The sequence below is a fragment of the Podarcis muralis genome, chromosome 15 (assembly GCF_964188315.1).
Source record: "Podarcis muralis chromosome 15, rPodMur119.hap1.1, whole genome shotgun sequence".
Lineage (NCBI taxonomy): Eukaryota > Metazoa > Chordata > Lepidosauria > Squamata > Lacertidae > Podarcis > Podarcis muralis.
This window is the reverse complement of record NC_135669.1, coordinates 11547595-11562469: the sequence shown is the minus strand read 5'-3', so window position 1 is coordinate 11562469 and position 14875 is coordinate 11547595. Positions and strand designations below refer to the sequence as shown.

Below are 14875 nucleotides of genomic sequence, written 5' to 3'. Positions count from 1 at the left end.
GCCTCACCCAGAGATGCCAAGTGAGCATGGGGCACTGAATCTCAGGGTCGAGGGTTTGAGGTCCTCGTTGGGCAAAAGATTCCTGCATTGCAGGGGGCTGGACTAGATGGCCTTCATGGTCCCCTCCAGCTCTACAATTCCATGATTCTATGAAGCTGGAAGCTTCTGCAGTCATAGCATGTGCTCTGCCCCTGTGCTTCACCCCTAATGTTCACCATCTGAATCAGCTTTGAGAAGCAATTTCACATTCACTTGAGACTCGTCCATAGCCCTGATACATGACCATGAGGTAAAGGGGTTTCTCTCTATGGCTACATACACACCATACATTTAAAGTGGTTCATTGCTTCCCCAACCACCCCAAAGAATCCTGGGAACTGTAGTTTGTTAAAGGTGCTGGGAATTGTAGTTCTGTGGTGGGTAGACGATTGACCCCAGCATTCTTGTGCTTGAAATGCATATTGTGTTCGCAAACCTTGTCTTTTCTAGACTCTGGAATTATCTCCATTGATTTTAAAAGACTGCTATTTCATTTTTTAAAAAGCTCTTCTCCAAATAAAACCTGGATGAAATACAAAGCTATTTTAATTTATTCCTTGGTCCTGAGCAAAGGAGTGATTATGCCTGTTCAGCTGCTTTCAAGGTCAGCGAGTTCTGGCTACAATACAAGGCGGTGCAGGAAGAAGAAACTGCATCACTGCAAGGGTTATTCAAGGTTTCCTTAGGAGTGTGTCCCTCTCAGCTTTCGAAACCCTACTAGCAGATTAGCAAGAACCCCTCAACGTCTGGAGGCAATCCAAGGGCCCAAACAAGAACAGTAAAGGTAAAGGTAAAGGGACCCCTGACCATTAGGTCCAGTCGTGACCGACTCTGGGGTTGTGACGCTCATCTCGCTTTACTGGCCGAGGGAGCCGGCATACAGCTTCCGGGTCACGTGGCCAGCATGACTAAGCCGCTTCTGGCAAAGCAGAGCAGCGCACGGAAACGCCGTTTACCTTCCTGCCAGAGCGGTACCTATTTATCTACTTGCACTTTGACGTGCTTTCGAACTGCTAGGTTGGGAGGAGCAGGGACCGAGCAACGGGAGCTCACCCCATTGTGGGGATTTGAACCGCCGGCCTTCTGATCGGCAAGCCCTAGGCTCTGTGGTTTAACCCAAACAAGAACAGACGTTATATCAGGAGAAAAAGAAAAGAAAGAAAGGAACTAATTCCAGATCACGTTCCTCGCTTTGCTAAACAAACTAGTTCAGTTTATGGCTCGAGTTCATCCAAATAATCCTCAGCCAAAAAAAGAAAATCAATTGAGGTGTCGACTTTACAGCAGTGAAGTTCAGAACACCAATGACAAACTGTTCTCTTCTCCTTTTTTAAGACGCTGCCTGGAGCTCTGAACATCGGAGAGGACAGTGACGATGGCTGTCAAGAGCATCCTCAAAGACCCGCATCATATGCCTGTATGCTGCTGGAGGGGATGCTAGATCTCCTACAGGCTTCCACTGCCCGCTGAAAATAACATCTCTCTGGCCATCTGTTGTTCATGCTTCCTGGCCCGATTAAATTAGTCCTTCACTCCAGCAAACCCATTAATAATATAAGGCCTAATAAGTTATTGTTGACTGAGCAGAATAGCAGGCTCCTGGTGGAAGATGTAATTCTCCATGCGTCAGGCTACAAAGCCAACACACACATTACGATATGATAGGATACAATAATCTTTATTGTCCCATACAAAACAACAAAACTGAAAAAATCTACATAAGGTAAAGGTACCCTGCCTGTACGGGCCAGTCTTGACAGACTCTAGGGTTGTGCGCTCATTTCACTCTAGAGGCCGGGAGCCAGCGCTGTCTGCAGACACTTCCGGGTCACGTGGCCAGCGTGACGAAGCTGCTCTGGCGAACCGGCACCAGAGCAGCACACGGAAACGCCGTTTACCTTCCCGCTATAAAGCGGTACCTATTTATCTACTTGCACCCGGGGGTGCTTTCGAACTGCTAGGTGGGCAGGAGCTGGGACCTAACAACGGGAGCTCACCCCGCTGCGGGGATTCGAACCGCCGACCATGCGATCGGCAAGTCCTAGGCGCTGAGGTTTTACCCACAGCGCCACCCGCGTCCCAGCGCCACCCGTGTTGTTTTGTCCCATACAAAACAACAAAACTGAAAAAATCTACATAAGACATTCAAAAACCAACAGGCCGGCCATCCCAGCTATCCCAACCTGGTTAGCCCCCTAAAAACTCTGATACCCCATTTTTAAATAAAATATACTCCCGTAGAGACTCCTTACACTACATTTAAAACCAAAATCACATTTGGATAGAAACTGTTTCTCAGGTGGCTAGTCCTAGTCTTTATAACCCTGTACCTTCTTCCAGAAGGCAGAAGCTGAAAGAGATCATTTCCGGGGTGCGCACTATCCTGCACTATCTCTGCAGCTTTCTTATGGCACCTGGAAGCATAGATTTGATCCAAGGCGGGAAGAGTGCACCCAATTATTCTCTCCGCAGTCTTTACAACCCTGGACAGCATAGTTTTTTCCCTGTCCGTGCAGCTCCCAAACCACACACAGAGACCATAAGTTATCCTGCAACATTTAAGGAGGACAAAGTGGGGCGCCATCCTCCCACTTGTGCTGTCTCCGCTCTCCATAGCTGCCCCACCACTTCTCTCGCCCTTACCCACTTGGCCCCCCACCCGTCCTGCCACTTTTCTCATGCCCCCACCCACCCACTGCTTCTCACCCTTGCCCACCCAGTGCACGAGATCAGGGTGCCCTGGGATGAAGGCAGAGCCTGAAGCGCCTTCATAGAAAGCACGGCCATCCCGCCTAAAACCAGACACTTGGCAAGTATGACACTCTTGGAGCAAAAAAAATTCCTTCCAGTAGCACCTTAAAGACCAACTAAGTTAGTTCTTGGTATGAGCTTTCGTGTGCATGCACACTTCTTCAGATACACTGAAACAGAAGTTGCCAGATCCTTCTATATAGTGAGAAGGTGGGGAGATGTATTACTCAGAAGGGTGGTGGGAATGGGTGATTGGCAGATAGCTGTGATGAGCCTGTTGACGACTCTTAACGACTGCAATAGGTCTTACAGGAAAAAGCAAGGGGTGAGAAGGTGAAAAATGGCTTTGTCATGTATAATGAGATAAGAATCCAATGTCTTTGTTCAGACCAGGTCTCTCCATGGTTTTAAGTTTGGTAATAAGTTGCAATTCAGCAGCTTTCTGCACACGAAAGCTCATACCAAGAACTAACTTAGTTGGTCTTTAAGGTGCTACTGGAAGGAATTTTTTTTTGTTTTGACTATGGCAGACCAACACGGCTACCTATCTGTAACTGGAACTCTTGGAGCAGGTAGGTATAAAAGTGAAACGATTCCTTTCTTTAATTTCAGCTGGGGTACACATGACACACCCAACCCCGTGGCTGGTTATTGTCAGGGACTGGGCAGACGAGGAATGGTGGAGACTGCCTCCCCACCCTGACCCTTCCAGGGAGGAGGAAGAGGAAGACAGTATAGATTTACAACAAGAGGTCGAGGGAGGTCTCAGCTCAAAGGCAGATGAGAGGGGAAGTGGGGAAATCATGGGAGAGCCAGAGCAAGACCAGGCTGGCACGTTGTCATTAGAAATCATTCCAGACCCTCCATCTCCCAGAACCCGGTGAGCGTTAAAAGTAGGAGAGCAAAGAGCTCAAAGGCAAAGGGCAGGTAGCAGCACTCATAGAGGAGATGGTGAGAATGATGAATGAAGAAGTGGGAGAGATGGGGAGTGGAGATTCACTCAAGACATTGCCATTATCCAAGAGGCTGGGTTCTACAGAGCCTCTCTCTGTAGATACAGTGGTACCTCGGGTTACAGACGCTTCAGGTTACAGACTCTGCTAACCCAGAAATAGTACCTCGGGTTAAGAACTTTGCTTCAGGATGAGAACTGAAATCGCTTGGTGGCAGCGGGAGGCCCCATTAGCTAAAGTGGTGCTTCAGGTTAAGAACAGTTTCAGGTTAAGAACAGACCTCCAGAACGAATTAAGTTCTTAACCCGAGGTACCACTGTATTGAAATAAAAAAGGACGGTAAGAAACTTTTCCTTGTCTTTATAGGCGACCAGCCGGGAGCCGCTGACAGCATCCTGACAGTTGTCCCACCCAGTGGCATAGCGTGGGTTGTCAGCACCCGGGGCAAGGCAAGTAATTTGTGCCCCCTAACCCGTGGATTTGCGCCCCCTAACCCGTGGATTTGCGCCCCCTAACCCGTGGATTTGCCCTAACCCCAGATGTTGCGCCTGGTGCGGCTGGCCCCCCCTGCACCCCCCACGCTACGCCACTGGTCCCACCACCTTCAGATTCAGATGGTGGCCAGCCCTACCGTTTGACAGAGTGAGGCAACCGCCTTAGGTGGCAGGAGCTGCAGGAGACAATGGTGGCTGCTTCCCAGCTATTGCTCTGGAGCTCCCTTGGCTGTACTCCTGCCCTGTTGGAGAACAGAGAACAGACCTGGCCCATCTGAGCAAGATGCCCTGAGTGAGGCCTCACCCTGTCCATTCGCTTTCTCTCTTCCACCAGGCCCAGCAAGAGGGAGGAGAGTGGAGTCTGCTGTTTCTTCTCCTTGCTCCTGGTCTCTGCAAGAGAGGCAGGTGAACAGGCTGTGGCAGCAAGGGAAGGATCAGCAGGGCTAGAGGATGCCGGGGCTTGACAAAGGGCCTCCTGTTGATGCAAAGGCCATCGCAGGTGCGCTTTCATGCCAAACCCTGGTGCTGACTTTATCAATTAGGGTTAGAAGCTATGGCTGGGGATAGCTTGTGTTAGCAAGAGCCAGTGGGGACAACTCCTTTCCTAAAGTGAATCTCCCATGACCTTTGATGTGGGTGTTTGGAGTCAGACAGATGACCAGGTGTCTTTGGGGGGAAATAGAATGCATCCAGCAACACTTCAAAAAAATAATAATACAGGGCTGGCTGATTTGGTAAGACAAAAGCCAAAATATATAATCCAGAAACAATGGAAATGTTTAAATGATTGTTTGTGTAGACAAGGATTAAACGTAAGGTATTGGTTGTGTTTAGAATAGATTTATGAAAGATTTAGAAAACTTATTGATTAGAATATTTGTGTGAGATTGTATGGGGAAAATACGGAATAACAGATACAATCTTGCTTAAAATGTATATAGGAAGTGCAGTGTAAGCAATGGAAGTCAATCAATGAAATTTTATTATTATTTTCATATTGAGATATATTTCATATTGAGATATTTGTAGAATAAACTTGGAAGAGATTCTTCCAACTTTTCTTTTTTTCCTTTATTTTTTTTCTTTTTTCTTTTCTTCTTTTTTTCCTCTTTTCTTCCTTTTTTCATATATATGTGCTTATTTGAAATATATGTATGTATTTGCAATATTTGCAATATTTTGCTTATATTTTGTAACAATTATGTTAAATATATATATTTTTAACACAGGGGTGGCAGAGAGATAAACACTGATTGCTTTGCCTTCCTAAGGGTTTTTTCCTGAGGCTGAAAACAGACAGACATCAAAAAGAAGCTCTCTGCATTGTAATAATGCTTTGAACTCTTGTTTTTAGTGAACATCCAAATGTCACCTATCGCTTGTAGGTGTCACTGTTTATGGCCAGCCCTTGCCATTCCCCCCTTTCCTCCCTGGGAGTCCTACTGTCAATTTCCTGAGACAAGAAGAGATTGCACCCCTTCTATCTCAGGCACTTTTTTTTTGTTTGTTTGTTTTGTAATGGCTCCGGATACACAACTAAATTATATTTGCTCTTGAGGGACACTTTCTTTCCCAGCAGCAGTAGGTGCCGGAGGTGGCAACTGTTATGTACTGAAGTTCTCACCCTGGGCCAGCAGGGGGATCCTGTAGATAGTTATGCAAATAAGGGATCAAAAGTGACGTTCAGTGATTGGATAGTTTCAGAAAGTTGTTACAGTTACGCTGTACTGGAGCTCTATATAAGCAGGCTGGCTGAACCCTGCTGTTCAGTTCTGTTCTGGCCTGTGAATAAACAAGAGCTGTTTGAAGAATCGCTGTGTCGTCTGATATGTTCACCCACAACTTAACAGCAACAAAGAGGCATTTCCTTTCCTCACTTACCGTCTTGAACCTTACTCCGCTGCTGCCTTTTCCTCCTGTTCAGGGAAGGAAGCGCCTTGCAGCAAAACACGTGGTCCCCGAGCAAGTTTGCACCAACTAGTCCTGCCCCCACTGCCCATTGACCTGTCTGCTGGCCCTCCCACCCACAAATTCAACATTTGTGTGAAGGGGATGGCTTCAGTGTTGGATTACGGCAATGCACTCCCTTGTGCTTGAACCGGAAGCTGTGGTTTGTGAGGAATGCTTCAGCATGGTTGCTGATAGGAGTGAGATTCTGTCAGCAGATTACACCCCTGCTCAGGGATCCGCACTGATGGCCATCTAGTTACCAGGCCAAGTTCAATGTGTTATTATTGGTATATAAAGCCCTAAACGGCTTGGGACTTGTTTACTTGCAGAATCGCTTTGCCCCGCCTGTGCCCAGTTAAGCACTTATATTCAAACCGCCTTTGTAATAAAACAATCTTTTGGTGTGGCAACACCTACACCTGCCAATTGACATCAGGCAAACACTTCACTGTACAGTGCTACCTCAGGTTACAGACGCTTCAGGTTACAGACTCCGCTAACCCAGAAATAGTACCTCGGGTTAAGAACTTTGCTTCAGGATGAGAACAGAAATTATGCGGCGGCAACGGGAGGCCCCATTAGCTAAAGTGGTACCTCAGGTTAAGAACAGTTTCAGGTTAAGAACCGACCTCCAGAACGAATTAAGTTCTTAAACTGAGGTACCACTGTATTCTTTCCGGTGCCTTCTTAAATTAATTTTGTTTTGGCAAGCCTATCCCTGACATGTAGATCTTGGTGTGTTTCAGTCTTCTTTTCTTTTTCACGTTGATTTTTAATTATCATTAAATGACTATTTCCTGTAAACCACCAAGAGATTTTACAACAATCGCACAGCACATAAATGCTGTTCAATAAATAACGTGCACCCATGGAGCTTCTGCATATGAGCAGCAATGCTTGCCAATCAGGGATCCCAGTCACGTGGGAAAGCTGGATGAAAGTGAGCAGGCAGAACCTCCTCACACTAATGCCAAATTTGTGGCTGCTGGGGGAGTGGCATGCAAACATGTTAGACACAATAATAGTGAAGATGTCCTCACCCCCCCTTCATCCTCTGTATTCACTGAGCACATGGGATGAAGTGTTCTTTGAAAACTCCTACAGATGCGCCAAAAAGAGAGCTGGAAAATGTTCCCAATGCTGTGAGCTGCCTTTTGAATGCTGCAGGCCTAATTTAACTGCAACGGGGGGGGGGGGGATTGCACCAAATTCATTGAATTATATATAAGACTTTGAATACGGAGTGTGGATTTCCAAGAGCTGCGTTTGAAGTACCGTATGTTTTTCCTTCCCTTCATTTCTGTTTTCTTCTTTTCTAGGCTGCAATTAGCCCTCGGGTTTCAAAAATTACAGAAATGGTGAGATGAAAACACCGAACACTGAAATGGCAAAGGTCTCTGATGCATAGTAAAAACTAAATATTGCCTTCAATATTTCAAAATGCCTAACTTAAATATTGTCAGATATTGCCATTGTTATTTTTAAGATGCGGATATCTACGAGTCTCTTCCTCTTTGATTCCCCCAGACCAAATCCTTATTAGACTTACCAGATGCTCCCAATACCAAGAAAATTGCCGCCAGATTATACTTCAAGAATGCAAGCATTCTCTACTTTAAGAATGCAAGGGTCTTTCAAAATCCACTAACCCCCTTGGGATCTTCCAGACTCCACAGTTTTCATCATCCCTATGAATTCTCCTCTTTAGTCTCATCCCAAACCAACGTACGATGTCCTGCCAGTCTCCAGAGTTTCCTATCCACTGGAGAGTTCAAGGTTTGTCCTTCATTCCAAAAAAATCACAAGCTAAGAAGACAATAATTGGTGTTCCTTATCTCAGAATGCTCTAGCTCTATATAGACCAGAGCCTTATAGTGAATCCTATTTCTGACATATTCATCAGGCAAAATCCTAACCCCAGCCAGCCCCTGTCCCTCTCATTCTCCCGTTCAATAGGTTTTGTTGGAAGGAAAAGGCGATAGAGGACCTCACTTCTTCCAAGTCGTCTAACACAAGAGACTCCTCCCTCTAGTCTTTCAACAACACTCCAAAAGCTCACACTGCAGATGCACAAGGACCCAGACGATCCTTTGCTCTGTGATGTGTGTATTCTTTTAGCCATCACAGCCACCATTGTCCTGAAGGCTGGCAAGCTATTGTTCCGAACGTGTCAGGGGGTAGAGGCGGTACAAACATCGCCAATGTCAATCTCAAAGCGAACAACAGCCTAGAGGACAATGCCTCCCTTGACACACACATATCAAGCTGTTTCATTCACTGTTTCCCCTCATTATACATGCCTTTCCATTACCAAAGGACGGTGACCCCAATTCAAGGATTGCTGAGAGATCAGTTCAGCTACCTGACAAGAGCTTCGTTCTCATATTCGATTACTCCTGCTTCCTGGAATGGCAGCCAGCTGTAATTTTTGTTTTGCAGGCATTCATGCAGCTGCTTAACCACTGTCCTCCCATTTCGCTGTGCTTCAACAGCGTACTTTTGCCCAAGCTTGCCAACAATTATTTCATCTTATGATTCATGGACGGGAAACGGGGGGGGGGGGGGCGGGAGGACGCAAATCCAAGGAAGTACCTCAGTGTCGGAGACGTTGCCGTTTAGCACCTCAATGTTAGGATCCCTCCAGTCTTCGGTGATGGATGGGATGTAATTGTCTGTAAGAGCATCCCAAACCCTGGAGAGAGAAAAGGCAAGAGGTTGTTAATGGAGGAAAGCTGCTTTGACAACAGGGGTGCACCCCTCGGAGCAATTGGCTCAGCGGGCAGCGTTCAAAAGAGAGCACGAGGAAAATAAGAGCCACAAAGCCGCCACATCCAGTTCAGCTGAATGGCCCCAGTCGCAAACAACCACTAAACCGCCTATGATGTCCAAGGTCAACACAGTGCTGTAGTTGATCTGAACTGAATTCTCTTTGCTGAGATCGAATTCAAAAACATTAAATGACAGGAGGGGTTCTAATTCAGTTTTAACGTGAAAAATATTCAGTCCATGAAACAATGGTTTGAATCAAAAAGGTGCCCTTCTGATAGCAAAAGGTGTCTTTCAGACAGAGGGCCTTCTCGGTAGTGGCACCTGCCCTGTGGAACGCCCTCCCAGCAGATGTCAAGGCAATAAACAACTATTTTACTTTTAAAAGACAACTGAAGGCAGCCCTCTTTAGGGAAGTTTTTAATGTCTGATGCTGTACTGTTTTTAATATTCAGTTGGAAGCCGCCCAGAGTGACTGGGGAAACCCAGCCAGATGGGCGGGGTATAAATAATAAATTGTTGTTGTTGTTGTTGTTGTTGTTGTTGTTGTTATATTTCATATGCAGAAGGGTCCTTTTGCCCCAGCAATGGGCAGAAGGTAGACTGGGATCTACTGGCAGACTCTGGGAGGTTTGCAGTAGATCAGCAAAGACGTCTGCTATTTTTGGTTGCACAATTGGAACAGACTGGAAGTTCTTTTTTTTTCTTTTTTTTACACAACAAACCCACTTCCCCCCTAATTTTGGACTTTTTGTGATAAGGAAAATGACAGAAAAATGCACTCAAAACTAGTCTAATACTTGCTTTGACGCAACATCATCTAATCTCCCTGCAAAGAAGTTAGAATGAATGCTCTTTAAATAGCTAACCTCGTCTAACCTTCCTGCAAAAAAATTGATGAATGGTCAACAAACAGGCCCTACAAAGTGCCCAAGATGGCTAAATTAGGCTATTGAAATGACAAAAGTTTAGGTAATCAGAAGTAGACTTGTGTGTGAAAGCCTGAGCTCAGTTCTGGTAATGAAAGCAAATTTATAGGCTCATCATTTCCTCAAGGGCAGCCAGTTCCTTAATTCTAACTGAATGTCTTTTGTACTTGGCTCTGCCTGGTAGAATTTTGGGTTCTAGATCAAACAAGATTCAACTCTGCACATCCCTGTTTCACACCTCATGCAAGAGCATTGTGTGAGGAAAAACGAAACTCAATCTAACAACTTTCTTCCACTAGCACAAGACAAGAAGCAGCCAAAGATCTGCTACAGAACCTCCATATTTTGCAACTAAGAGAACTGTGAGCATAATGAAGTTCTTTAGATGCAGCCAATTGGTTGCAATCATTAAAATGCTTGCTTCCAAACACTCTATTCAGATTAACCCTGCCATTCCAAAAGAGTAGAGTAAACAGTAAGTTTTCGTAACAGTACCAGTAGACCAGTCGCTATGATTCTTGTTTTAACAGACATGAGAATTGAAGCAGAGAAATCTTGGCATATTTTGGTTTGATGCCTGATCCCCCAAAGAAGGCAGTGAGGCAGGTCAGGAATTGCAGAACCACAGATAGCTCCAAGTGAGCAACTTGCCCATCAAAGGTTGAGATGCAGGCAAAGCATCTCTAAGATTCTACCCTCAAGGGGAGGGACTATAACTCAGTACATGAATGCACGCTTTTCCTGTCAAATGACAAGTTCAATCCCTGGCATCTCCAGTTGAAGTTGTCAAGCAGTTGGACCTTCTGCCCCAAACCCTGTCAATTTGCACCCTTGTTAAAATCAGCTACAGGTAAAGCTCTTAGGAGCGCTCAGCCCAAGCTTGCTTTCATCATTCTTCTATCTGAATTGTTTCCCAGTGGTGTCTCCCACCACTAGACCATTCAGTGTGTCATTGTTTGGCGGCATCCCCAAAGCAGATGGCTTGCGGGAAAAGGCTTCTGATAAACTTGAATGTCACCTGCTGCAAACCAGTCCAAAACCGGATGCTTGGGCCTTGGTACCCAAAGCCCAGAACGTTCTCTCCAACGTTCAGAACTTCCTGCTTGTTACCTGGCACTTGCCACCTCTGCTTCTCACACCCCTGCTGCCGCCACATGACTTGTTTGCAGTGAAACAGCCCAGCGGCTGCCATGTTTGTTTCTATAGGACCACTACTTTGATCATGCACACATGTGCAAAGTAACATGCAGGACCAGCATGAGCATGGGCATGGCAGCAGGACCCATATAACATATAACACAAGGGGGAGCGATATGCTGACCCCAACCTTATATACAACTTGATCACAAGAATTTATCATTTAGGTTATTCTGTCTAGATCTGAATTTTTCAACCATATGTTGTTGGACTATGACTCCCCTCATCCTCACACAGTTTAGCCAGTTATTAGGGATGAGGGGAGTTGTAATCCAACAACATCTGGGAGCACAAGGGTGAAGAACATTGGTCTAGATGATGTGGCGAGCTCACCACTGATAACTCATAAATGTGTCATTTCTATGCATAAGTGGCTATCTTGGTGGCATATATAAACAGCTCAGGACCACAATACCTCAAGGACTGTGTCTCTTCCCATATGAACCTATCCAGACCCTGAGATCATCTTCTGAGACCCTCCTTCGTGTGCCTCCTCCTCAAGAGGTCAGGATGGTGTTCGCCTGGTGTTTTCATTGTACACCTTTAGGTGCCAGGCAAAAACGTTCCTTTTTAACCAGGCCTTTGGTTGATCTGATTTACATCCTATGCCAGACATGTCCAAAGTCCGTTTCGGGGGCCTAATTCGGTCGATTTAAACTGGCCCGCATGGTAGTATACGTCTTGGGGTAAAATCCCACAAAAAGCTCAGCGACATCAATCCTAAAAAAAAACCTCAACAACTTTGGTCGGCCCTCATGTATGTTCACTTCATTAAATCTGGCACTCTTTGAAAAAAGTTTGGACACCCCTGAATGCCCTTTAAAATGTGGGGGGGGGACGCTATTGGGTTGTTGTTTTTATTTTTATTATGTATTTTGTGGTTTTATATCTTGATCTTATTTTGTGAACTGCCCTGAGACCCCTGGGTATAGGGTGGTATATAAATTTGAAGAAGAAGAAGAAGAAGAAGAAGAAGAAGAAGAAGAAGAAGAAGAAGAAGAAGAAGAAGAAGAAGAAGGAGAAGAAGAATTGGTATAAGTAGTAGCATTTTTTTCAGATCATTGTGCCCAGTCAACTACACTGCTGAGGCATCTTCCAAAGCTCTGATATCCAATTGTCAGCTCCCCGCCACGCATTCTCCCCTCTGTCTTCAGTGCTTTCATACAAAGCTTGACTGGGGCTCTCCAAATAGCAAGAACAGTCAGAGGCACCAGGTTGCCACCAAAATTGAGGGGGCCGGCAGTCAACGTCACACACATTGTGCACGTTTGCGAGGAGGAGCTGGCCACTGGACCTGCGATGCACAACACACAACATACGCAGGGCCCCCTCAGGATTGAGGGGGCCCAGTCCCCTTAAAACAAATATTGAGGGGGCTGAGGTGTCTTCGGCCCCCTAGAGTTGGTGTGTCTGTCAGCAGTAGTAAAAAATATGGTCCTACTTGAGTCCCCCCTCTAACATTTAGGTGCCTAAGCAATTCTCTTCTTTAGATGCAGAACCATTAGTAGATGTTTTCTTGTAGGTAAAAGGAAGCCAGTCTCTGCCCAAGTCTTCTAAGCTTGAGCTACAGAGACAGAGCTCACATTCACCTTTATGGAAGCGTTGGCACAAAAAGATTGAAGGGAAAGAAGCCCTAGAACAATAATACTAATGAAAATGCATTTGACATGATGTGCCCACTCACACAGGCATCAAAAATATACTCGTGCCTCTTTTTAATTTCCAAATATTTAGCATCCACGAGCCAAGCTGTTCAGGGTTTAAAAATATATATTCTCATGTAGTTCATCCATACTGGGACTGCAACTTGGGTGGCTACTAACACTTCATGCCCAAAAGGAGGAAACGCATCACACACCCAAAAGGCAAACATTTGCGTGCAATTTACACGTGCTAATTTATATGCAGATTTAGAAAGGATTTCTATCATTTAAATAGAAATACAATATATTTCACCAGCGCAGTTGTAAGACATCAATCTTTTAGTATGCCAACATCCTCACTGTGGAACTCCCTGCCACTTGATATTAGACAGGAACCTTTGCTGTACTGTTTTTTGGTGCCTGCTTAAAACATTTGTGTTTAGACAAGCCTATCCAAGCCCACAGATGTTGACACGTTTTAATCTCTCTTCCTGTTAATTTTAGTTTTAACGTTTTCAATTAACTATTTTCATAACAGTAATTACCATCTCTTGCAAACTGCTTGGGGCATGTAAATTTTCTTAAATCGATAAGTGGAGCAGGTGACCTGGAGGCCGACTAAAATTGCTGGGCAGATTAACATAGTACATTTAAGCATATTCAATGCACATTTAAAACACATGATTTCTCCCAAAGAATCCTGGGAACAGGGGTCTCCTAACAACACCCTCAGTACCCAACAAATTATCTGGGAGAAACCATGGCTGTTCAAAAGTGGTATCATAGCACTTTAAATGTGACTGCGGCTGTAATTTTCTTTAATTCCTACTATTTTTGTTGCTCTTAAGCACTTAAAATTTGGGGGAAAGTGGGCTTTTCAAGGACAGATCCAGCTTTGACCACTGCCGTGCCTGACATTCTGCCAACTCCACTTGCGGAGGTTCCACCCACAGCAGCGGATCCAGGGGACTTGGTTTCAACGCCACCTAGGGTCACGCCACAGCCTCAGCAAGGATCGGGCGGCCCCCCGGACCTGGGTGCCGGTCCCCTGCGGTCTGGCAGAGTTTCCAAGCGCCCAACTTATTTAAAGGACTATGTTGTTGGACATGTAACACTGTTGGTCTAATGGAAGCATGTGAAATGTAACCGATATGCTTTTGTGCCTAATTGAACCATTACGTGTAGTGCTGTATATAAGGAAACCATTACGATTGTAACTAACGCCTTATCTCGGTGGGGAGGGGTGTTATGTACTGAAGTTCTCACCCTGGGCCACCAGGGGGATACTGTAGATAGTTCAGGTCCACATATGCAAATAAGGGATCGAAAGTGACGTTCAGTGATTGGATAGTTACAGAAAGTTGTTACAATTACGTTGTTCTGGAGCTCTATATAAGCAGGCTGGCTGAACCCTTCAGTTCAGTTCTGTTCTGGCCTATGAATAAACAAGAGCTGTTTGAAGAATCAATGTGTCGTCTGATATGTTCACCCACAACTTAACAGGACCCTCCTTTTCTATGTTCCCTCCCCACAATGATCAGTTTTCTGCTGACGCTGGGCATGCTAAGTCCTCACTGGTTGGTTTGTCTTGATTTTTTTCCCCCTTTCAAGGTATTTTTTTTCTCCTTCTGCAAATTTTAGGGTTCCCTTTAGCGTGCCTCTTGTTTCCCAGTTGCCCTGTTTTGGCTGCAGAAGCATTATAATTCAGCCTTCATCGTATCTCAGCGTCTGAGTTCACAATTCATATCTATTATCTGAACGTCAATAGACTTCTCCATGATTTTTCTCTTGGTGCTCTTCTTGCCACACAAATTATTAAACTGGGGGACAGGTCACACAGCACAGATGACCACTTCCCTCAAACCAGAGGGCTGGCACACCGTTTAAATCAGAGGTCAGCAACCTTTTTCAGCTGTGGGCCGGTCCACCGTCCCTCAAACCATGTGGTGGGCCGGACTATATTTTGAAAAAAAATATGAACGAATTCCTGTGCCCCGCAAAGAACCCAGAGATGCATTTTAAATAAAAGGACACATTGTACTCATGCAAAAACACGCTGATTCCCGAACCATCCGCGGGCCGGATTTAGAAGGCGATTGGACCGCATCCGGCCCCCGGGCCTTAGGTTGCCTAAAGGTAAAGGTACCCCTGCC

The 14875-nt window shown here is 45.4% G+C and overlaps 1 protein-coding gene across 8 annotated transcripts in view; it reads right to left on the bottom strand.

Moving 5' to 3' along the window:
- FEZ1 (fasciculation and elongation protein zeta 1) overlaps positions 1–14875 on the bottom strand; it is a 53429-nt gene that overhangs the window by 24940 nt on the left and 13614 nt on the right. For all 8 annotated transcript variants that reach the window (XM_077919332.1, XM_077919330.1, XM_077919331.1 and 5 more), the window contains one exon: positions 8780–8879. In XM_077919332.1, the coding sequence (XP_077775458.1) occupies positions 8780–8879 (100 nt within the window). The remainder of the gene's footprint in view (positions 1–8779; positions 8880–14875) is intronic.